We start from the raw sequence: 26,037 nt of genomic DNA, 5'->3' as shown, positions 1-26,037 counted from the left end.
TCTTGGCACAGATGATAAAAACATAAAACCACAATAGAATGTGAAGTTGTACACATTTCAAGGAAAACTCCTTCAAGCTCAACAGCAGCTAGCAGCTTGTCTCTATTTGCCGTCACTCTAGATCAGAGGAGCTCACATGGGTTTTTGGTGTCCCCCACCCCACCTTCCCTGCCCCCTTCAGTTACACTTGAGCTCTTTGACTGAAAAGGTCTGGAACAGATTAAAAGTCTAACCACAAAATAAAAAGTCTTGGCACATACTCAATCCTGTCTGGGATACACACACACAGTGGGCCCAAAAAGGGAAACTATGCAGTAAGAAACCCTTATGCAATCTTTTGGACATTTCTGTCCTTTTTCAGTTTAACTGCTACAGCCTTAACATTTTATGGAACTTCAGTATGCTCAAGACAAGTAGTTCCATCCTTCTACTGAGACAGTACTATTTACGGGAGTTGAAATTAGTACTTAGAAATTAAATACATCTTACCTAAAAACATTTTCTCTTTTTTAATTCTAGCTGGCTGACCCAAGCTCTTATAATTCAAAACTGTAAAACAATACATGGAAGAAGAGCAAAATAAATTTCCTGAGTGATTACTTAAGTAAACATAATTGGCATCCCTCTTTTCATAGTAAAAGGCAACACTATTTTTCTAAATTACTTTACTTCCTGTTTCAACCACAGATTACTATTCATATATTAAGTAGATTCTGAAGTTTAAATGACTAATACACTGCTTTTGCAACACACAAATAGGACAACTCAGAAGGCTAGTATTAAGGGCAATATGGACAGATCTGCCAAAGATGACAGCCTCCCATATATGCCCCACCTTTGACTCAGGTTGCACAGTGGTTCAACCAGTTTACAAGCTAGTCAGCAGCTTATAAACAAATTGTGATAATTCTGTGGTTTTCATAAGGACAGATATTTAAACATTTATGACTACAAAGTTGAGAATAGCAGCTGAAATTTCTAGCAGCCATTTTAAAATAAAAGTGAACTGCTGAGTTTGAGTTTTCCACAATACTGTTTATATGGCAGTCATGGAGTTAATGACTCTCCCAAAAGGGGCCCACAGTTGTTGTTAGGTCAACCCCTGTAAAGCTTCAAAGGCTTTGTATCCCCTCAGCCTGACCTACTCAGTGATCTGCACACTGTTTTCATTTAGATGCACTGAGTCCAAGACTAAAGCTTGAAAACCACAAAATCTGCTCTCTTTTTTATACAGGTTTTTCCATAGCTCTGAAAAAATACCTCACAAATCCACCCAAAGGAACTGAAAATAGTGAATTATCTGGCTAACAAATCAAGGAAAAGCTAATGTACCTATTAAAGCTGGCAGACTTTTTGTCAAGTATCATGACTTCGTATCGGAAACAAAACAAAACAAAATACCCAAAATACCTTAATTCTAAAACATGACCTGAGAAAATTATTAAAATTCTGTACGGCTCAATGACCGTTTATATGATGCAGCTAAACAATATCTGAGATTTCCACAATCCACTGTATTCTAGCTATATCCCATTATTGCAACGGTTTTCAACTGAGGTACATGAGCTCTTATCGGGGGTACATGAGAAAAATCCTGTAATGGCAGACGACGCATAATATTATCCCTTACAGACTTCCTCCTCTCCCCCACCTGCCCCCCACCATTTTCATAGGTATATTATGACCCTATCTCAGATGGAGATGTGTGGTAGACTATATTATTTGGAAAGTGGTACACAGCCTAAAAAGGTTGAAAAGTTTATAACATTCTCTTGTTGTTTGCCTGAAAATTAACATTACCAAAAAAAGTGAAAGATTAGTTCCTCTAATTTAAAAAGATTTTAATAATTCTATTTTTACTAAAATAGTAACCGATGAGTATTTTCCATGCCTCAAATAAGATTTTGATACAAGCAACACTATCACATATTTCTCTCAATATTGTTTAAAAACGGACAGCTTTCTCATGATCATCACTGTAGCAAGCTGGAATTATAAGCTGGTGTGTGATTCAAATGGATTTTGACAGCATGATTATTATTAATACGTTCGTTAGGATATCATAAAGGAAAGTAAATATTTCTTTGGGAAGCATCATTTTAGCTGGTAAAAGATTTGCAACTGTGGGAGAACAGAGAGCCTGGATCAAATGCTTTATTCTGACAAAGTAATTCCTGGATGCCACAAAAATTGGTAACCCTATGAAGCAACTAGTGAAGTCCTGATCCCTGGCATCAAAAATTTAGGTGACAGAGAGAATATGAATTTATACTTATTTTTTAAAGGATGTAATTAAGGTGTATGCGATTCAAATCAAAGTATTTTATCTTACTGCTAAAAATATTCCAAAATGTGCCTGCAAAGTGAAAATGTCTAAAGTGAACTGAAACTAAAGTGAATAAAAAAAAATTCTTAAGTGAGATGAACTTTTACCAAAGCGTGGGTCAAGCCTTGGGTCTAGCCAAGATGTGGTCTTGTTCTTATGGTTTATGTAGTAAATTTCTCCATCCTGGGTCATGGCTTGTTCCCATCCATCAGGGAGTGGGCCTGCAATATAGAAGGAAGGAATTCATAGTAGGCTCTTGTTTGCTCCAGCTCAAAAATAGATCTAAATTAAAAAAAAATCCCAACATTTTACATGTAAAACAGTACATGAAACAAATAGTTTCAAGCGCATGTCTAACAGTCCTGGGAGGAGGGCAGAAAAGGGGTTATGAGGAAATCATACAAATGAGATTATAAAGCATTTATGCCATTTTATTAAAAATCTGGAGTTTGTCTTTTAATATGTTTTGGCACTTATTCCTTTGCTAGGGTCCATTCGGGGTAAAGGAATTTTAAAATACAAAACCAGCAATAAGTCAAGCCTGCCAGAATGAAACCAGTATGAGCACTTGAAATTGTATCAGGGTAGGAAGTAATTCTCCCCCTCTAATGGTGAAAGTTTGTCTGGTAAGTAAGGCTCAGCAGCAGCACGAAACTGACATGATTCTTCTGAAGTTTTATTTTGCTGCTCCTCCAACATAAGGCAGCAGAGCAAAATTTACCGGAATCATCCCCCACCGCTGCTTAAGTGCTATAGGCCGCAGCAGATGCAAGGCATGATACTACAGGGAAGGAAGGAGAGAAAAAGTGATGAGAAAGTGGAGGAAGAGCAAATAAATAAGAAACACAAATGCACAGAGTCTGAAGGAGACAGGAAGGGTCATGCTACATCCCACTCCCAGCAGGTAGGCCTGTGCATGTTATCTCAAAATCTCCCCTGTAGCAGACTCCAAGGGCTATGCCTGAATAAGGAAACGATGGTCTTCTCTGGCCCTTTGGCTACCAAATGACATGCAAGATATGGGTTGGAGAGTTGCCACTGAAACACTGCTCCTGAACGCTACGGGTTCTCATCTATAGTTTATCATGTCGTCCCCGTCCTCCCTACCAATCATCCCCCTGTATTTTCTTTAGTTAGACTATAGGCTCTTTGAGGTGGGACTATGTCGTCTTCTGCCTTTGTTGGGACATACATTTATTTAACTTAGGGTGGGACTTCTGGAAGTGTGTAAGTGATTTAGATACTTGAAAGAACACCATCCTTATTTCTTTGGATTTAAACAATAAGAAGGGGTGCCTAAACAAGGTTCTTGGTGCCTCTGCCACAAATTTCAAGAAGAAAGATAAAATTACACAGAACTTCCTCCAACAGGCATCAGGCTTTTCTCCCCCTCTTCTTCAATCTAACATGAAATAAAATGCCAATAAGAACAATATACAAAGGTTGGCTGGTAAGCATTTGGCTATGTTTTTAGAAGTCCTATATAGTACAGACCTGACTGGTATGTACACATGATCACTCTAAACCAGGGGTCCTCAACGCGGTGCCTGTGGGTGCCATGGCGCCCGCCAGGGCATCTAAGTGCACCCACATACTGGCCAGTGGACAAGCATCTGCCGAAATGCCGCGGAATTTCGGCAGTGATACCTCTTGATGATGCTGGTTGCCGCTGACAAACAGCGTCATCCAGAATTTCAGCAGCATTTCAGCGGATGCTTGTCTGCCGCCATGGTCCTCTGTGGCTCGTCGTCTGGGGGAAAACAGATTTTTGCTTAATTTTAGGAGAACTTTTCTTGAGAATTTTTAAAGAATAAATTAACATGTATTTGCACTCATAGGCCTCAGTCAGGATCAGGCCTGCATTGTGCTAGTTGCTGTTCAAATACATAGGAACAGCCCCTGACCCAAGCAGCTTTCATTTGAACTGTGTTTCTGCGTAAAATTTCTCCATTCTGGTGCCAACTGGCTGCTCTGCACCTCCTTCTCTGTAGGATCCTGCATGGATATCGGCAGATATGCAGATTTTCAAGATTTAGATATAAAATTTGGAGCTGCATCCATCTGCAATCCACAAACACGGTGCACAGATATAAAGAGGATATCTGCCAGTTATCAGGGCTCTGCTTCTCTGGACTGTTCCACTACTGGGGTTATGGCTCCAAGATGGCCTCCTTTCAGAAGAAACCTGCCCCAAACACAGTCTGACCTCAGCAACTAGTTGTATACACAAAATGAGTAAATCAAGTAACTATATAATTAATAGAAAGCTACTCAGTCTTCCTCATGAGTTACTGGTGGCGGTGGGCCACTTCCAAAAACCGTTTACAGATGTGAAAATACCCATGTCAACCATTAATGGGATTTGTGCCCCAGATTTCTGAAGTCCAAGGAATTAAACTATCTGCTAGAATCAGATCACATAAGAAGTCTGTAGCAGTACAGAGAACTGGAAACAGGTATCGAGTCCCAGACTAACACCATCACCACTAGACCAACCTTGCTCTCTCCACATCTAAGACCATAAGAACATAAGACTTTAAGAATGGCCATCTGGGTCAGACCAAAGGTCCATCTAGCCCAGTATCTTGTCTTCTGACAGTGGCCAATGCCAGGTGCCCCAAAAGGAATGAACAGAATAGGTAATCATCAAGTGATCCATACCCTGTGTCCCATTCCCAGCTTCTGGCAAACAGGCTACAGACACCATCCCTGCCCATCCTGGATAACAGCCACTGATGGATCCATCCTCCATGAATTTATCTAGTTCTTTTTTGAACTCTGTTATAGTCTTGGCCTTCACAACTTCCTCTGGCAAAGAGTTCCACAAGTTGATTGTGCGCTGTGTGAAGAAACACTTCCTTTCATTGGTTTTAAAACTGCTGCCTATTAATTTCATTCAGTGACCCCAATTCTTGTGTTGTGAGAAGAAGTAAATAACACTTCCTTATTTACTTTCTCCACACCAGTCACCTCTTAATCCATGCATCCCCATGAAACCAGATTCCAGAAAAGGATAATCTCACCCATCCCCTAGTCCCAGAGCTAGGAGATGGCAGCTAGACAGGAAAAACAATTCAAATTTAGATGACTATGATGAAGATCAGATAAATCCACATCCTAGTGGATGTAACACAAATGTTCTACTGCACTTAAGTGTTTGGAAGCAGGTAGTTCCTAACAGTAAGATATCTTGGAAGCAAAACTCCAACAGATGGCAGTCCATCTGCATGTCTGGACAAGAGTGTGAAAATCAGCCTGTTAGTCCCAGACCAAGGGAGTCATGAGCATTCTAGAATTTCATTTCTAGATTAACAGGATATCTGTGAACAGGGTTTGAAAAAAAATGTGCCTGCTCACTTGGTTGTAGAGTAGGAAACCTTCCTTGGGAAGTGCCATCAGCTTCTGCAGAAAACAAAACCGCTGCTAGCACTGTCTGCTACAGTGCTTTCTTCTTGAGTCTGTAAAAGAGCTCCCATGTCTCTGCCGTTGCTCATAGCTTTGCCACACTGCAGAGCGAAAACTAACCAGACTCCTATCTGCTTTCATTGCTGTTTAGTTTTCTGAACAAACGTGAAACTAAATTGAAGCATGTCACTTTCATTGAGCAGCTGACTGAGCAATAGTAGAGGGAATATTGACCCACTCACCAGGTGGAAAACTCAAAGAGTGGAGTAGAGGTAGAGCAGCAGACACACACACACACGGGACAGACAGAAGAGCTGAAGGTGTCAGGCATATTTCCTATATAATTATAGAAGTCCCATTGACTTAAATGGGAGCAGAGTGTTTTTGAACTTCTCATCCAGAAGTGTACTGCAGAGAGTACATATTATTTCTTTTCACATTTAGACAGAGTATAAGCAATTTCAATGATTGCTTTATCCAATATAAAATGTTTGATCACAAACACCTTCCCAATGCAAATAATATCCTACCGCAATGGAAATGGCCTTCTTCCTGTTCTATTCATCTTTGTTAACTTTGACACTATCTGGACAAAATTTTCAAAAAACTAGATTCCAATTCCAAACACAAGTTATCCTTTACAGAGCGTACTGAGAAAATGTGTCTTTATAACTAAATATATCATGCCATAACTGGGCATGAATACATGGTATTTCAAAGGGGGTTTTTTTGTTGTTTTTTTTTAAATTCTGTCCCTGCCCTGAATAACAGACTATAAATTAAGGAAACACAGAACATGTAGTTGCCAGACAAAAGAAGGGGCGGAAAAAAAAGAAGAGGACAGAAGGTATATCAAACAAGTTTCATTAATGTATACTGAGCAAATCTTGCGTCCAATTTTTAGAGAGAGACGGAGATAGGGCAGAAAAGGAACAAGACATTTCTACATACAGCAAGTAGAAGTATATACATAAATACTTACATCTGCCAACTTGATAACAATTATGTAATTAAGACCTAACAGTCCATAATTCAACAAACTGTCAATCTAAAGCAACAGCTAAACGCTAGTAGTAAAAATCAGCTAATCCAGATAGTGGTATTATAAAATACCTTAAAGGTTTATTTTTAAATAAAAATTTCAGAGCAATTCACAAGGGTGACAGAGGAATAGTTTCTCTGTATAACTATCTATAACCATCAGCCAGCCAACTATGTGATCCTATCAACCAAGAACTTTTAGGTGCTTTGTAATATCAAATGATCCAACTCCACCAAGACGTCCAACACTACATGGGAAGCAGAGTCTAAAAATATGCACATGGAATAACTTTGTACATCCTTCACCTTTATTGTTACATGAGAAAAAGCAAAACACATTGCAGGTTGCAGGTACCGTTCTTCCCTTACCCCTACTACTTTTCAAATCTCAATTTTCTATCATGAGACTCTCACCAGAGTCGTAAACCTGACATGGCTAAATTTCATGAAAAGTTCCCCAAAAGAGAAGCACACCTCTAAATAAATGTAGTGCAGTGTATGATGATCTCTTACACACTTTCTTCTTAAGTTTCCTGATAAGCACATAGAATATCCAGTGTTTACAAAAGCAGTGTACACAATATCATGAACTGTAGAGCGAAAAGGTAAATTTGAAACTAAAAATGAGCAGGAATCCTCAAGATAAGGTAGTTGAAATTTACACCCTCCACAGGGCCCTGGTTCATTTTCCGCTATATTACCCACAAGGAGCTATAAACTGTGTATTTGCTTCTGTCCGCCTCTCTCTCATGGCCATTTTCTTGCTAAATTCTGATCTAATTTCTACCAAATACCACTAAAGAAAATTAATTCGTTGGGGGAGAGTGGGAACAGAAGGCAAAAGGATGGACAGCATTAAAATAAAAATCTATTGCCAAGTTACATTTGTAACATCTCTACATGCTGGCTGAAGAGGGCAAATCGAGCAGCCTGATGGGTAAAATTAATGATTCAAAGGATACAATTACGTTACTTGTACACTTCCTTTGTGCAAAATCTTCCACACCAGTTCTATCAATTGTGATAGCATAGGAAACAGACATGGATATTTTTATTTTGAAATTTATATCTGTATCTCACTAAGGTACCTAAGCACCTTATATCATTTTAATAAGAGACTAGCCAAAGCTATGCAGCTTTTCCTGTAAAACAGTGGTTCTCAACCAGGGGTCCAGAGCCCCCTGGGGGGTCTTGAGCAGGATTCAGGGGCCACCAAGCAGGGCCAGTGTTAGACTTGCTGGGGCCCAGGGTAGAAAGCCAAAGCCCCACTGCATGGGGCTGAAGCCCAGGGCCCTGAGCCCCAACACCTGGGGCTGGGGCTGAAGCCTGAGCAATGTAGCTTTGCAGGGGTCCCTGTGGTATGGGAACCCAAGCAATTGCCCAGCTGGTTATCCCTTAATGCCAGCCCTGGCTTTTATATGCAGAAAATCAGTTATAGCACAGGTGGGCCGTGGAGTTTTTATAGCGTGTTAGAGGGGTTGGAGGCTTCAGAAAGAAAAAGGTTGAGAACATCTGCGGTAGAACTCTCAATCTGTTTGGCTTTCAGTGGTACAGCAGAGAAGTCCCAAAACAAATATGAAGCCCAATCTCTACTAGTAAATAGACCACATACAAAAACAAGTTGTTTCTTCCCATTGTTGATGAGGTGAGGAAATTTCAATTACTTCATTTAGTCCAAATTGACACAGGAAGATTAAATAGATTATTTTGTCTATAATACTGCAACATCCTTTCCCATCGGTATGGTTCAAGAAATTTAGGCAGGTTACGTGGAGCAAGCTCAAATCAGGAAGAGTACAGCCATCTGCCTAAATATTTTTTTTAAGGATACTGAGATCTCTGGAACAAGAAGCATTAGATCACATTTCACTGCCAGTAACAATATTCATGTCAGCAAATCCCAACTTTTGGCATCAAGGCATTAATAAACTTTACTTTCCACCCTTACAAACCAACTCCTGAGGATAACTATTCAAATTAGGAAACTTAAGAAAACTTTAAAGATCATTACTACTAGTAATAGTAAATATTTATATTATGGTAGCAACCAAAAAGCTTGAGGTCCCATTGTCCTGTACTAACATAGAAAAACAATCCTTGCCCCTCCCAAGGGAAGATACTTAACAGTTGCCCATTTCATCCTTTCACTTCCCGCACTCTTTAGTCAGACATTTAAGAAAGCATTAATTATCAAACTCAGCAACAAAGTAATAGAACCATGTATACGTGGCAAAATATGAAAGCCTTAGTTTAAAAAAAAAAAAATCAATTCTAAAACATTAGGTACATTAAATCAAACTGGGCTGTCAGCAGTAGCATCAATTTACCATGAATGCAGTCCTAGAATTCAATTCTCTCACAACGTACTTTTGTTAAACACAAGCAAATTTTGGAACTATCAACTCTCCAAGTGAATTAAAAGGGTTAAATAAAAAAATTATGTCATCTGAAGTGTTTACTTGGCATCTCATTTTCTAAGCGCAATAGTTAGACCAGACAAAAATATGACAAAGAACTCTGTGTTAATTCTTACATAGTTTCTTTACAGAGATGATCGAAATTTGATTTTTGAGGGCAGAAATTACTAGACTGATCTACAATGCAGAAAGTCCTATTTTAAAAAAAAACAGACTATGTTATTCATGGACTTGCATTAAACAATGTTATTTCTCCAGAAGTATTAAACAGCACAACTCACATATCTATTTTAGTTTCCCTCTATGGTGTCCACAGCAAGATCGACTAACTAAGGCCCCTGGCTAACTTCCTTTGGTCACTAACCTGCATTTTGCTCATTTGGTTTTGAATTTTATCAGTTCTTCTTGAGAAGTGTCCGAGTGTGTTTACGGACTGCCTACATTACAGAGACCTGATAGATTGCCCCTAGCCCTTTAATAAATATTGAGTTAAACAATTTTTGCTAACGCTCATCATGGTGGGGATGGGGGTGGGGGTAAGAAAGAGAAAGGTCAGTTTTAAAATTTATTCTAAGTTTGCATTGTGTGCCACTTCACTAAATATAAACGTTTTCTTCCTCTCAATCTCTGCAATAAGGTGAAATGAGAGTCTTTTAAAACACCTTAGAATACAGAACAGCATAGTTCAGGAGTGAAATTTAGTTCTCTGGTATAAGCAGAGAGATAGATAAATCAGGGTTGCAACAGTGGGAATGCCTCATTTCTCCCATTCCCTATTCCTCCGAAGTCTCCGGGTAAAGAATCCTGCAGGGGAATCATGTCTGTAGCTTTCCCATCACACATTCTATACATTAATGGAAAAGTCATGGCTAAGTTAGATTATCTTTTCAGATAAGAGAAATCCTGGGATTTTTAACTGCACTGAGCCATGACCTCCTTAAATCCATCCAAGATCTCTTCACTTGTTTCAGGGATGGGGGAACTCCAACTGAACTCAAGAGTGCTATCCATCCCTAGCTGGCAGTAAGTCAGGACAATGGCTTGACTTGCCTCACCTTCAAAAGTCACAGCCACAAACTGCTCAATCTCATCTCATGCCTGTTAATCTTTTGCTGTTGTCTGTAGTGTGTAAGCAGCAGTATAACACAGATACAAACTTGTCTAAACAAAGAACCAGATGCAGGCTCATCTAAACAGGGGAATCTCAAGCAGAAGAGAGGATATTTTACCTCTATTTGGCACTGGTGTGACTGCTACTGGAATAGTGTATGCAGTTCTGGTACCCGTAATTCAAGAAGGATGTTGATAAATTGGAGAAGGTTCAGAGAATAGCCACAAGAATGATTAAAGGATTAGAAAACATATCTTACTGCGATAGACTCAAGGAGCTCAACCTATTTAGCATAACAAAAAGAAGGTTAAGAAGTGATGATTATAGTCTGTAAGTATCTACATAGGGACCATATATTCAATAATGGACTCTTCAATCTAGCAGAGAAAAGTAAAACATGATCTGATGGCTGGAAGTTGAACCTAGACAAATTCAGACTGGAAATAAAGCACACATTTTTAACAGAGAGTATAAATAACCACTGGAACAATTTACCAAGGATTGTGATTAATTCTCCATCACTGACAATTTTTAAATCAAGATTAGATGTTTTTCTAAGAGATATACTCTAGGAATTATTTTAGGGAAGTTCAATGGACTGTGTTATTTAGGAAGTCAGATTAGATCACAATGGTCTCTTCTGATCTTGGAATATATGAATCTATATGCAGAGGACCAAAGAGGCACAAGAATGATCTTGAGGACATGGTGGTGGTGGAGAGGCAGACAAAAGAAAAATTAGACTCTGAGAGGAAGGAGCAGACAAAACATGAGGAAAACCACAACAGCTGTCACAAATTAGCAAAGGGACCAAGATGATTCACTTGCTTCCTAGAGTAGCAGGGCCAGGGAGCACTTGGAAAACAGTGAATTTTAGCCCAGGGGAATGAACACCTTGTATTGCTCTCTAGTGATGCCCACAAGACAGCTGAAAAAGCTGTGTTGACAAGCTCCAGGAGAAGCCAAATCTGGTTCTCCATCAGCTAAATGAATGGTCACCAAGATATGGGACCTTAGGAATTGAGATGGAAGGAGGAAAACATTGCATTTCCTCTGCCTAAAGGACTTCCCCCCCTTTTTTTTTTTTGGGGTGCGGATATCTTCAAAAACAGCAGGGTCGGGAGAACAAAATTCAAAAAGCTAGGAGAATATCTGCAAGCACACCTCCAAGGGGAAAAAGAAAATAAACAATGTATTTAATATTTAGGAGGAAGATTTAGTTTACCATCTCATCTTTTAAAATGTTAGAATCCTCCATTTTAGAAAGCACAAGAAAAATTAAATTACATTTGTGCTGATATCACAAATTCATTCTCTCTTCAGCTCACATTATCCAGTTGCTTAAGGCATCAAGATTTATGCATTCACATTTTAAAAAGGAAAGAAAAATAATGTTTCTAAATTAGTGGAAAGATACTAGTAGGGGCAGGGTCATTGAGAGGAATTGTACTTTGTTTTTGCAGAAGTTGAAATTTTATCAAAAAAAGAGTTATTTATGCACCTGTAATGCCTTTTTTGGAAATATAAATATTTATACATTTTTTGCTTACCTGATGCTGAATTCATTATGTTCTGTTGCACTGGAGGACTGGTGGGGGCTGTAACGTTCATCTGTGAAAGTATCGCCTTCCTAGGGTCCTGCCATGTTGTTGTTTGATCAATGTGACTGAGACAAAACAAAACTAGAGTTAGATAGAGTCTCATGTTTTCACAACAACGTTGTGCTACAGTAGACAAAATCTAAAACTGAGAGATTAGAAAAAACACACAGCAAAAGCATAATTCAAAACTATTAGCAGAAAAGCTTCTTCAGTCAGTTTTTCCTTGGCTTTCTATAGGCCAGATTCTGAAAGCCTTACTCTAGTAAGTAGCACTTCCTCCAGAAACAGTCTCATGGATCCCACTGGGAACAATGGTGGTGAAAAGAACTATAAGAACTAAGGGTGTAAGAATCTGGCCCCTTGTGTTTTGAAGTATCTGTTCACAATCTCTTTTACTTTCTATTTTCTCATGTTTAGATGTGACTTCAAAATCTTTCAAAACAAAAACAATTGTGTCTATAATCTCACGCAGAATCAAGTAATTTAGTATAATGTTAATTCCCCCAAGCATTGACTATTAATCAGCTAATCAGTAAATCATTAGAGACTGATAGTCTGTACTGTCTGATCAGAGTGTTAAGTAATATGAGGACTTGTCAATTTTTTTTCCTTATGTGGAGCATATTTTGAAAAAGTGATTGTCTTGAGGATCACTTTCCCTCCCACTGACAACTGAAGAGCCTCACTGTAGCAACCAGAGCAACTATACACTTGGAAAAGTAAAATTAAAAAAAAAATTTTTAGCTTTTTGTCAGTTTATTGGGGTAAACAGTAAGGGATGAACTGACTATATGATGAGATGGCTTTCTGCAGACCACCAGTAAGTGCTCTGCAGACAACTAGAGTTCCACTTTGGTACGTGGAAACTACTGATCTTAAGATAACTTGTTCAAAAGCTGGGGATGGCATTCATAGCCATCGTTCACACAAATACTGAAGCCATTTACCACCAGCAACTTCATTGTCATGTTAATAAATGTTTACAATATGAAAGAGAAGGCTATTTATAAAATAACCACATTTCTTTCCATGTAACATATATTAGGATTGCTCTGAAAGTGCACATACAAATATCACTCAGATATGCACCAATCTTTTCTACAGCAAGTATTGTTACTACACAATGTTCAACCAATCACCTAAATTTGAGGTCAGGAATGGTTTTCCACACTAGGCATCATGACAGGGACCCTGTTGGTGTTTTGGCTCTCTTTGGGACATATGGGCATGTCCAAATGGGGAAGTACTAAATTTAATACTGAAATCTAAACTGGTCAGGGATATCAAGATTTAAAGCAGACATTCCATCCATACATCATCCTGTCATGTCTAAATTCCAGTGCACTTGATATTCAAGATCATGCACTGATATGAACGTATGCAATGTGTATGTCATATATAAAGGTACAAATTAATGATAGAGTGTCAGTCTCCACTGTGAATTTTCCATTTATGCGTCAGTGTTGCTGCTGTGTTTGCACACTAAGCCACATACTAAAAATCCTCATTTAATTTCCTTTACAGGCACCCCTGTATTTTTGGTCTAGCCTCCATTTCTTGTCCAGATCCAGGTTTCTACCATCCACAGATTATTAGTTATACACTTCAGGAAAGCACGGAAAGTATTATTTTCACTTATTATTATTTTCACTATTGCCAAGTTACATTTGTAACGTCTCTACATGCTGGCCAACGTGGCAATGAGAAATTCTGATTTTCAGACAAAGATGATGAGTTGTCATAGATCGAGAACTGGTTTCCAACCTCTACTTTTGTCTGGGGGGCGGGGAAGAAGGAATATGGGAAATAGAACCCTTTCCCTTGATGTTGAGGTGGCCTGTGCTCTATAGCCCCTCAATGAAAAAAAGAGACTCTACCTCCTGATGCAGAACCGCCTAATGAGAGTGGTCCCTAAAAAGGGGGTTTGTGATGGGGAGGAGAGACAAACTTGATTGCCTAGCTGGAGTGGAATAATCCTTAGCATCTACTTGTCCAACCTTACTACCCTCCAGTTGTGAGCAAAGTGAGTGAGGTGGCCACCAAAGGTTTGGCGGGGCAGTGAAGGATGGCATTAATAGAGGAACGTAGCTCTTGAGCATCCCATCAAAAGGAATACCTGAATGGTGGGTGGGGTTGAGTGGCAGCCGCTGAAGTGGAAGAAGTCACATATCTGGGGTTTTGTACCCTCTTGCACTTACATGGCAGTTCATAAGAGCACAGGTGACAAAAGTGTTGACAGGGAGGTCTCAGTTTATAAATCTGCTTATGGTGCTTTCTCTCTGAAGCCAAGGTGTAAATATCCAGGGAGAGTAGGGTTACCCTAGAGTCCTTATGTGGGTGTATTGTCTCATCTGTCTCTTCAATGAAGAGATTAGACTCATCAATGGGTAAGTCCTTGCTGGTATCCTGGACTTCCCTAGGTAACCCCAAAGAGCGAAACTAGATCTCTTGCCTCATGACTATAGCCATGGCAACCACTCTGCATGCAGCGTCAGCTGCATCCACGACCATTTGGAGCAAAAATTTAGCCACCAATTTGCTTTCATGAATGAAGGCTTAGAATTGAGCACCATCCTCCAGTGGAAATTTGCCCTTGAATTTCAGATTTATGGAATAATTTGTGAATTCATATTTTGCTAACTGGGTTTCATAATTACCAATTCTAAATTGAAGGCTGGTTAGTGAAGATACCTTCTCCCCAGAAAATCAAGGCATTTAGCACCCTTTTCTGACAGAGTTGCCTTGGTCTGACACCACTTGGATCTTTCTGTGACTGCCTGCACCACAAGGAATTGGGCACTGGGTGGGTAAATAAGAACTCTGCCCTTTCATCTGGAATAAAATAATGCTTTTAGCCCCTTGCAGGGCACAGGAGGCTGGAGCACACAATACTGCCCTGGCAGATTCCATTAATGGCCTCATTTACTGGGTGGGCCACCATGCTAGGCCAGAGGTTTTTAAAGTGTCTGGGAGTCTATGTTACATGTCACAGACCTCTTCAAGAGAGATCCTGAGGTCCACTGCCACCCTCTGCAAGAGCTCCTGATATTGCCTGTAGTCATCAGGCAGACAGGGATAACAAAGCAACTCCCTCATCTGGTGCTGAGGATGACACACCTCTTGAACTGTCCAGCGGAGCGAAATCAACTTCCTCCTCTGTATACTCTGACGGGCTGGGCGGTATTATAAGGGGAAGAGGGGTGGTGTGATTCTCATCCAGATCTAGGGCATCTAGTGTATAGATCTATGAGCCCCAGTAGGGCCAGTATGAAGAGTCGACTGGTTGAGGAGGGCCCCAAGATTTTGGGTACCAATAGTCCCTGGGTAGGCATTTCTGGGAGGAAGGCAGCTCCAAGACTTTGAGGAAGTTATATCCAGACTGGATTCTCTCAAAGGGGTGAAGATTCCTCCAGAACATCAGACTCATCTTACGAAACGGTAGGTTCAAATTCTACCAACAGTACCAGTTGAAGCATGCTCTGGTCTGTGGATGGGTAAGAGAGAGGCCATCTCTCTTTGAGGTGTTTTTTTCTGTGGTCAGAATGTTCAGGAAGAGAAATGGACCTGAGAGAACAGGAGATTATAGGTAGGCTAAGACAAAAATATGCTCCGGTGAGGTCTTGGAGTTTGAAGAGTCCAGGAGGCTGGATCAATGGGTACAGCAAATCTAAGGAGACGGCTCTTTGCAGATCCTTTCTGTAGTATGTGGGTGCCATCGAATGGAAGTCCAACATAGAACTTCCAACCAGAGACTGCATGTGCCCATCTGTTAGCCTGTGAGTTAGAGCCAGAGCCACAACTAGTAGATCCTTCTTCCTTTGCAACTTCTCTTCTCTATGAGAAGATTTATGTGAACCTGAGTCTTCAGGAGGGCATGCAAGGACGCGTGCAACTTGGACTGAGGCAGACAGGGATCCTTTTTCTTAGAGGCAGATCTAATGGGAATCTATCCTTATGCTTATCCTCATGTCCCCTACTCTTGTGAGATGGTTTCTTAGGCTTAATGTTTTTGGTCTCTGCTCCAGGGCTTATGCATAGAGGGGCGCTGCTTGCTGTCAGAGGCTGACGTACAGGGGAATCTCTCTGGCATCCCATTGACTTCTCCATGAAATGTTTCTGCAGATGGAGCTCTCATCCCTTGTGGGTTTGGGGAGGAAACAAGTGACAACTTGGCAGTGATACGAGCCTCCCAAAGGCAGTAAAGGCAGCGCTGGTCTTTGTCATTGGTGGAGAAGGAGCAGGGACAGGAGATACAGTTCCTGAACCTCTCAGCTCTAGGCATGGCCTCTCCCTGTGGGAAAAAGTCCCCGAGGTGGGGAGAACTACACTAACTATAAACATTAAAAGACTAAACACACCAAAACTATGCACAACACATGCATTTGCAGATTAGAAGTTACATAAGAATAGTTTTTGGACACAGAAGATTGACACTCAGGCCTTACCATGGTAAGAAGGAACTAGAGACACATTCGTCTTCACTTCCCCTTATACCCTTGATTCAGAGCACGAGAACAACTGTACATGTGCAAATCAACAGACACTATTTCCTAGAAATTTCTGATCTCAGGTGTATGGTGCACATGTGTACTCGTGTGGAATACACACAGGGACCAGTACTCTAAGATTTTGCAAGTACTCTGACTGTCATTACAACTATGTACGATAAGCACTCCTAGCCTTAATACTTCAAAAACAGGAAATATTCTCTCCCCCTGGGAACTTGCACCAACATTGTGTGTACAAACTATGGCCAAATTTTGCATAACCTAGTCAATCATTTCTTCTTTTTAGTTCCTTTTTTTGTATTACCATGGTGCCTAGAAGTCCTAGTCATGGACCAGGACACCATTTTGGTAAGTGCTGTACAAACAAATAAAAAGAGATAATCCTTGCCTTGGAGAGTTTACATCTTTATGGGATTATGGAGAGAATTACCACGGATTCTATAAAGTCAATTTACTGAGACTAAAGAGAATAAATTAGAATGCACTAAGTAGTTCAAGTAAAGTTTTAAGAAGTCAATTTTAAGTTTTGTCTTTAGGACAGAAAACATACTTTTAAATAACTGTGCACAAACAGATACCAAATACAAGCTAATCACAACCTCAAAAGTGTGTTAGGATTTGGAGTGTCTATTCAGAAGCATTTTAAGTTCTTAATTGTTAAATGGACTGCTTTGTTAATATTAAACGTATAATATTGTGACGTGACCTTGGGTACTTCCTTTCAGTTAAAGAAATGGATTCTTTTCTATGTATATTTAATTGTTGTATAGGCACCTAGACCTTTAGTAAATCTAAATATATAAATGAAGATTGTTCCACATGCCGAACCAAGATATTGATATTCTCAGAGAGCATAAATATTTTCTTCATCCTAGATTTAGCTCTTAGAACAATATAGATAACATTCCATAGCTACACATCCTGATTAAATAGAAAACATAATTTTTCCAGTAGCTGTACCAAAGATATTGAATAAAACATTCAACAGGAAACCAAAGGAAAAAAAGGAACACTCAATTCTAGGCCAAAACTCACTGACCTATTGAACTTTAAAGTAGTTATAAAAATAGTGGTGAATGTCATTTGCAGTGAAAAATATTAATTCATATTACCATATATACTCATTCGTAAGCTGAATTTTTTTTAGTAAAAAAGGAAAGCATCAGAGAAGGAGGTCGGCTTATGAATGGGTATAGAGAGGGAGAGGTGGGACACAGCCCCTCCCCACAACAGAGGGAGCAAGGAAAGGCAGCAGAGCCAGAAGGGACGAGGTGGGGCCAGAGTCTCTCCGATTCTGGCCATGCTGCTCTCCCCCCAGCCTCCAAAGCAGCTGCAGCTCTCAGGCTGGCAGGCTGCAGCCATGCTGCTCAGTCCACCCCTCAGAGCAGGCTGTGCCGCGCCACCGGGGCGCCGGAGCACGCTGCGGCCGTGCCGCCCAGCCCAGCCTGCTGGAACATGCTGCAGTCACGCAGCCTGGTCTGGCCTGCCGGAGCACGCTGTGGCCACGCTGCCCAGTCTGGTGGAGCAGCTTCAGCCAGGCCAGAGACATCCTCCCCAGATAAGGTGGGAAGTGATCGGATGGGGAGAATGTGGGGGTCCCTGGTTGAGGGGGTGTCATGTAGGGAATGGTCACAAGGGATACTCCTCTGTCCCCCAGCTTCTCTCCCCCCTCCCCCCCCCCCGCAAAATTTCCCCACCTGTCAGGGTAAGCACTTTGTTTACTTAGGTTTATCTCTGTGCCTGTGGACGCTCAAGGTAAACAAACCATCTCGGCCTGCCAGTCGCTTACCCTCATGGCCCAGGAGCCAAAAAGTTAGCTGAATCCTGAATTATAGGGCCAGCCTATGAATGCGTCATAAAATTTTTCCATTTTTTCTTATCCATCTTAAGGGGGGGTCATCTTATAAACTAACCAGCTTATAACTGAGTATATACAATATATGTAACAAGTATATTTATGGAAGGACCAGATATGATGGTCTATAAAAAAGCAGCAACGGGGTCGGCAACCCTTCAGAAGTGGTGTGTCGAGTCTTCATTTATTCACTCTAATTTAAAGTTTCGCGTGCCAGTAATACATGTTAATGTTTTTAGAAGGTCTCTTTCTGTAAGTCTATAATATATAACTAAACTATTGTTGTACGTAAAGTAAATAAGGTTTCGAAAATGTTTAAGAAGCTTCATTTAAAATTAAATTAAAATGCAGAACCCCCTGAACCAGCGGCCAGGACCCAGGCAGTGAGTGTGCCACTGAAAAATCAGCTCGCTACCACCTTCAGCATGCGTGCCATAGGTTGCCTACCCCCTGAAATAGTGATTTAAACTTGCAAAATGACTTGCTCAGAACAAAAACAAAAGATATCAGTAGTCTTTTCTCAAAACAAAAGTGCACATGAAAGAGAGAGAAAAAGAGGGATGGCTTTACAGGAGTGTTAGTTTAGAAAGTGTAATGAACCCTATTGTGCCAAACAGTTATTTCCCAAAAATTGCTAAAATATACTGTTAAAAGTGTGACCACTGGTGTTCACCCACAATCTTAGGTAACTACTTCACTTTTCCACTCCATGCACCTGATGGGAGTGGGTTTTAGCTCACGAAAGCTTATGGTCAAATAAATTTGTTAGTCTCTAAGGTGCCACAAGTACTCCTCATTGTTTTTACTCCACTTAGTAAGTTTATCTTCTCTACAGAGACAACAGTGAAGTATTTTGCTTGGAAGGTTATGCATAAAAAAAGACATAAGTCTGCCAGGTGCCCGCTCCCACTTCAATCTAATCTAAAAATGTAAGGAAAATAAAAATGTCACTTCCTTGGGAAGTTATGAAGTGAAGATAAACCCATACAAGACTACTATTCTGAAAATCTTCAGCTATTAATCCCTATAAGATTCCCAAATTTTTGGAAATATATTATATATGAAATGTTACTGGTCTTTAAAAAAGAATTTAAAGAATTATAAAGTACTCAAACAAACAAGTGGAAGTGAAAAAAAACCCATAATTATGAAAAAAGCAATAAACTGTCTTTGATAGCAATAAAATGTGTTCCAATAATAAATTTAAATACTGTAATGGATACGTCAGCTTCTTTTAACAACTGGTCCATCTAGTTTTATGCATCAAGAATACAGGTATTTCTGACAGTGGTTAGATCTAAGAAAACAATATGTTGCCTGATGGGAGAAAGTTTTTCCTTTCACTTTGAACAACAGCATAGAGAAAGCTCTGCAATAACGTAGCATCCAATGTTTGAATTTGGTCACAGTGCTCTGGCACTAACATTACATTATTATTTTCCCCCTTAAACGAACTGATTTTACAAAATAGCTCATTTATGCACTTGACACCAGGGCCAATTGTCACAGTCCCTACACTTGATTCATAAGTCTCTTACAATATCTCTGCCAGCTACTGATGTAGCACAAACACCAACTACAGACAGGTTCATGCATGTCTTAAACATCCACAGAAGCAATGAAAAAGATAAATGAATCATCATGCTCCCTAAAAAGGCTATATTAAACATAGTACAGGACATAAGCCAGAGCTCAAAAGACGATCTATACCCACGTTAAAGAGTCCAGTCTTTGTATCGAATGCATAGAACAAACATCAGGCTTTTAACAGAGATGGGTAGGCAATCTTAGAACACAATTACAACACCTCCAGCATATTAAGGAATGTAAACATGTCTGCAATGAATGCCCTAAGTCCAAAATCTAGCCAGGCAAGACAAATTATGAAAGCCACATATCTAGGTTATGTATATACACAACGTCTAGTAGGGTTAAGTCTCTGCTGATTCCTTCAAATATTAGCCAAGTTTATGATGAAACCAATTAAAGCATGTCCATTTTGGAAGTTATGCTTAGTCCTATTTGTCAGCAGTGCATATGTCAACTCGGACGTCAAGAAGAGACACTGTCACAAAATTCCAAGTAATGCAAAATTCAAATGGCATTTTTTAAAAGTCACATCACAATAAAAAAGTGAGTCTGAAGTTGTTGGGTTTTATTTTAAATTTAACTTGACATCAAAAGAGATTGGAGTGGCCACACTCCTGAAGCACTTACAGGAAAGTGATCAGGAGCAGTCAGCACGGATTCACAAAGGGCAAGTCATGCCTGACTAACCTAATTGCCTTCTATGAGGAGATAACTGGGTCTGTGGATGAGGAGAAAGGAGTGGATGTGTTATTCCTTGACTTTAGCAAAGCTTCTGATACAGTCTCCCACAGTATTCTTGTCAGCAAGTTAAAAGAAGTATGGGCTGGATGAACGGACTACAAGGTGGATAGAAAGTTGGCTAGATTGTCGACTAGATCGTCGGGCTCAACGGGTAGTGATCAGTTGGCAGCTGGTTTCAACGGAGTGCCCCAAGGGTCGGTCCTGGGCCGGTTTTATTCAATATCTTCATTAATGATCTGGAGGATGGCATGGGCTGCACACTCAGCAAGTTTGCAGATGACACTAAACTGGGAGGAGTGGTAGATACGCTGGAGGGGAGGGACAGGATACAGAGGGACCTAGACAAATTAGAGGATTGGGCCAAAAGAAATCTGATGAGGTTCAACAAGGAATAATGCAGAGTCCTGCACTTAGAACAGAAGAATCCCATTCACTGTTACAGACTAGGGACTAAATGGCTAGGCAGCAGTTCTGCAGAAAAGGACCTAGGGGGCAACAGTGGACGAGAAGTTGGATATGAGTCAACAGTGTATCCTTGTTGCCAAGAAGGCTAACAGCATTTTGGGCTGTATACGTAGGGGCACTGCCAGCAGATAGAGGAATGTGATCATTCCCCTCTAGTCAACATTAGTGAGGCCTCATCTGGAGTACTGTGTCCAGTTTTGGGCCCCACACCAAAAGAATGTGGAAAAATTGGAAAGAGAGTCCAGCAGAGGGCAACAAAAATGATTAGGGAGCTGGAGCACATGACTTAGGAGGAGAGGCTGAGGGAACTGGGATTGTTTAATCTGCAGAAGAGAAGAATGAGGGGGGATTTGATAGCTGCTTTCAACTACCTGAAAGGGGGTTCCAAAGAGGATGGATCTAGACTGTTCTCAGTGGTAGCAGATGACAGAACAAGGAGTAATGGTCTCAAGTTGCAGTGGAGGAGGTTTAGGTTGGATTTTAGGAAAAACTTTTTCACTAGGAGGGTGGTGAAGCACTGGAATGGGTTACCTAGGGAGGTGGTGGAATCTCCTTCCTTAGTTTTTAAGGTCAGGCTTGACAAAGCCCTGGCTGAGATGATTTAGTTAGGAATTGATCCTGCTTTGAGCAAGGGGTTGGACTAGATGACCTCCTGAGGTCCCTTCTAACCCTGATATTCTATGACTCTTAAGACCTAGCCCAACCAATCTGAGATATTTCCAAAGCTGCTCCGTAAAGCTAAACCCTTTAAAAATGTTAATTCACGGGTTATTAGCTAGAATAAGAAGTTCATATAACTATTTCCTACTGCACAGCCAACATCAAAGTCCACCCCACTTTCCAGAGGGCATATGTTCATATAAACTACATAAATGCCCTACAAAGAAAATGTAGAAGTGAATGACAATTTTAAGACTCTTTCAGTTCTCATGCTAGGTAGTTTGGATCTAAGGACTTCCCCACTTTCCCTCTAGAAGAAAGGGAACTTTCAGGGAAGGGAATGTCAAATTTTCCTACTCTTCACAGGCAAAATTTATAGATCCATTACAATGGGATGTTCAATAACATTGTGTCACAAGAGGGGAAAACAAAGGATGAGTAAGAGGTAGCTATGTGTCTTTTTAAAATTAATATTTTAGTTACTGGAGGAGCATAGTATACAGAATCCTGCTTCCTAAGACAGGGACTGAAGGTCCATACATTTAATTTGTAAAACTTGGTGAAGGTTGTGGAAACAGGACCAAGTAGTCATCCCACATCTCTCTTCGTATGTTGGATATGATCCTTCAGGGCATGAGAGTTCCATGACTCTGAATGAATAACCACAAATATTGTTTGCTAGAGAATGGGGACGGAGAAGTAGAGAGAAGCTAAATAAAAACAAACAAACAAACAAACAAACAAAGCTGCTGCTATTCTGAATAAGGGTGTGCACACAGAGTTATAGCTGAACTATACTGCTCTGCTAATGCTGCAAGGTTCTCTGTGTATCAGCCCTAAAAATCTTACTTTGACAATCTCATAAGCAAACTACAGTAATTTTATCTAGACCACATTTCCCTAAAGTGGGTACACAACTGGTTAAAAAATGTACACAAAGTTTAATTATAAATGGTTCAGTGTCAAACTAGGAGGACATATCTTGTGGGGTCCTGCTGGAGTCTGTACTGGGGCAAGTGCAATTTAATATTTTCATTAGTGACTTGGATAATGAAGTGGAGAATAAGCTTATAAAATTTGCAGATGACAACCACTTGGCATACGTCTAGATTAGGCCCTTGACTATGCCCTGCTCATGGAATACTCTATCAAGGATAAAATCAGCATGTTATAAACATATGTGCATAGTCTGTTCTAATTTTTACCTCAAACATCTAGATTTGGGGACAGAATTCTGTCCTTGAAAGCAAATCCCTCTTGTAGAGTAGGCATACCTGAGCAGTGATTGCCACCTGAATTGAATATGAGAACCAGGAATCGCTCTAGAAATGTTGCTCTTTAAATTGTCCTGAAGAATAGAGAGAGACAGTCATATACAGTATTTGGTGATGGGAGAAAGTACACAATCGTAGCTATGGATTATTAATCTCTTCATCTGGTATAAGATTTTGATTTCTTCTTTGCTGGGTTCTGGATGCTAATAGATCCATTGACAAGTGGGTGACCCAGGGCCTGACTCTCCATTCAAAAATCTTGGGCTGTAATCTCCACTTTCCTAGATTTATCCTTTGCCTTCTTCATCAGCTGCTGCTCTGGGGTGTATTTCCTTTTTACATGTAGTGCTTGAGAATATAAAAAGTTCCCCTTTCCCTCGCACCCATCTAACCACTCAGGAACAAAAGATTAGACATACATCGACTGTGGATCTGGTACCTCCTTCTTTGTTGATAGAGGCCATTGCTGAAGTGCTGTAAGACATTGCCAGTACTTGGTTGTTCAGAACAGGAGTTCTGTTCTTATGGTCTACTTGAGCTAAGCCTGAGCCAACTAATACTGTTGGAGGTTATTCCATTAGACTTTGGTGAAAAGGTTCTCTGAATAAGCTTCTCTGCTTTTGAAGCAGACACAGATTTTCTACAACAAACCTCTTCAATTCCAACATGGGGGGCATGGATCAGCGTTCATGTTGCACTCCCCGTCAGTACCTGGCCTGGGGTGGGGAAGCTAATGATCCAACCAGCGGACCAAATTTGGTGATGAATCCTAGTCACGTGCCACCTGAGGCACGTTGCACATACGTCAAGAAGAATTCCAACATACTATGGCCTTCTGAGTACCTGCTGGCAACGGAACAAGGGAGGACAGGGATGATAAGTCCTGTTGGCTGAAAAAATTAAAAAGCTTCTAGAGAAGATGTGAAATCTCTTGGAATACTTGTGAAAGCATATATCCTAACAGATTTACTTGTGAGTAGAGTAACTCCCCTTCTCTCCCACATTTCCTTTTTCAGAGGCTTTAATGGAGGAATAGAGTGCACATAATACTGGGGATGGTTTCAGATTACATTTTAAAAACTGATTCTCAGCTTTCTCCTCTATGGTCTCTAACCCCAATTGTTAAAAAAGCTGTCCTTGCTCCCAGGAAGATGAATATAAGGAATCTCACTGCACTTTCTGGGGCTTTTCTTGTCCCTGCTGCTGTGCTATAGAAATAAGAGCAACACTTGAAAAGATCACTCTTGAGATAATCCATAAGTAGGTTCCTTGAACTTTATGGATGCTCCCTAAACCCTGCTTGAGGGAAGGGCAGAGAAAGCCTTTACACAGCACAGCCATTTGGCCTCACTGAAAAAGCAAGAAGTGGTTACATAAGGGTTAACTCACAACTTGTTAAAGGGGATGGGAAAATGGTCAGAAATAAGGAGTGGAGCTACCAAGCTACTTGCTGACAACCCTCCTGCTTGTTCCTCCTTCTCTTGGGTGCTCTCCCTCTCATCCCTCCAGGGCTGGCTATTTGGAGGAGAGAGGGAAAGCAGTAGGGCATGGCTGGCCCATAGTATGAGCAATGTCCAGTCAGCCCAGGCAATTCTGTGCCCTTCCCTGACAACTTCTCTACTCCTCCGGTTGTCTGTGAGGTGTTCCAGCAAGAGAGGCCTGGCCAGACAGGCTACACAAGGAGTTGCTATGGTCAGCAAGAATAAAAAGGATTCCTTCTTGGCTGTTTTGTTTCCTTGTTGCTCCAAGCAGGTGTGCTAGACACCCTGCAGCTGACAGATGCAGTTCAAACTGGATGGCTGGGTTTTCAGGGGTGTGGCCAATTCCAGTCTGCCGCAGAGGAGCTGCAAGCAGGAATAAGATCATTTGTAATGAATCTGCACACTTTCTCTATGATGACCAACAACAATCCATTTCCCATTGTCACCAGAACGTGTAATACTAATTAGAAAACCTGTAGCCCTATACTTGTGAATTGCTCACACAATCCCCACCCCACTGCCCTCCGCCCCCACTGCCCTCCACTCCCGGGTCCAAAAAGGACAGACAAGTTATTTCACAATATACTGTGAAAAAATGTTTTTAGTTCATCTCAGCTTACTTCAGTGCTAAGAATCATGGGATGTGCTCACACAAAAGTCTTAATATCATATACAGAGTGAGTTAAGTTACTGTATCCAGACAGGCACTAAAGTCTTGTTTCACAGTTTGGCCGCATTCACATGAGCTGGGCTAACTCAAGAGAAATAGCTCAAGCATAAATAACTTGAGATGACTTCAGTGAAATCTTATGTTAAGCTATGCAGGACCAAAGGCTCTTCAAACTTCCTTAAACCAAACCAATAATCCCCACACACTTTTGGAAAGAAAGCTGTAGAAGAAACAATTTCTTTTGATAAAATTAGACAGGAGATGATCAGACTTAGAGTGGAAAAACTGTTACTAGGTTATCTATAGACATGTGACTACAGATTTATGCTATTTTCCCACATTAGTGAAGCCATTCTCTGACATTTAATTCCAAAGAAAAATTTTCTGGGTGAAAATATACTAGCAAGGGGTTTTTATATCTTAATTTGCTTACAACCACCACCACTCCCTAAGATGCAGGGATTTGCTTGGTCTAATTTAAAAAAAGATTAATTCAGTGTTATATACACTGTCATGCTAATTGAATAGGAAATGTAAACAACCATATTTGAGCAGGAAAGAAAGAACTATTTCCCAAATAACAAATATAACAAATATTCTTGATAAAAATTCTCTCTGTTGGTGGACTGGAGAGATAATTAGCATACAGTTTGCATCTTTAGGTGTGCAGATGGGATATAATTAATTGCTTTGTTTTTCCCTTGATTAAGCATATATAAATCCAGAGAAGCTAGGAGTTTGATGCTTGAACAGAAAAAGCATGTAAAACAGATGTTTATAATGATCCTTAAACACATACAGCACTGTAAGTGCTAAACCATCCTCCTCCTCTGAGATAAAATACCAAGTCACAAGTAACTACATAAAACTGAACTACCTTAAAGTCAAGGTG

General features: G+C 40.4%; 1 protein-coding gene across 8 annotated transcripts in view; it reads right to left on the bottom strand.

The window, feature by feature from the left end:
- Window positions 1-26,037, bottom strand: part of YAP1 (Yes associated protein 1) — a 150,972-nt gene that overhangs the window by 72,842 nt on the left and 52,093 nt on the right. For 4 of the 8 annotated variants that reach the window (XM_030560261.1, XM_030560271.1, XM_030560279.1 and 1 more), the window contains exons 3-4: window positions 11,851-11,966; window positions 2,434-2,547 (exon numbers count right to left, since the gene is read on the bottom strand). In XM_030560261.1, coding sequence (XP_030416121.1) covers window positions 2,434-2,547; window positions 11,851-11,966 — 230 coding nt within the window. The remainder of the gene's footprint in view (window positions 1-2,433; window positions 2,548-11,850; window positions 11,967-26,037) is intronic. The other 4 variants (XM_030560299.1, XM_030560318.1, XM_030560309.1 and 1 more) reach the window with 1 other exon arrangement.

Source organism: Gopherus evgoodei, chromosome 1 (genome assembly GCF_007399415.2).
Source record: "Gopherus evgoodei ecotype Sinaloan lineage chromosome 1, rGopEvg1_v1.p, whole genome shotgun sequence".
Lineage (NCBI taxonomy): Eukaryota > Metazoa > Chordata > Testudines > Testudinidae > Gopherus > Gopherus evgoodei.
Note: the sequence above shows the minus strand (reverse complement) of the source record. Positions and strands in the feature narration are given on the sequence as shown.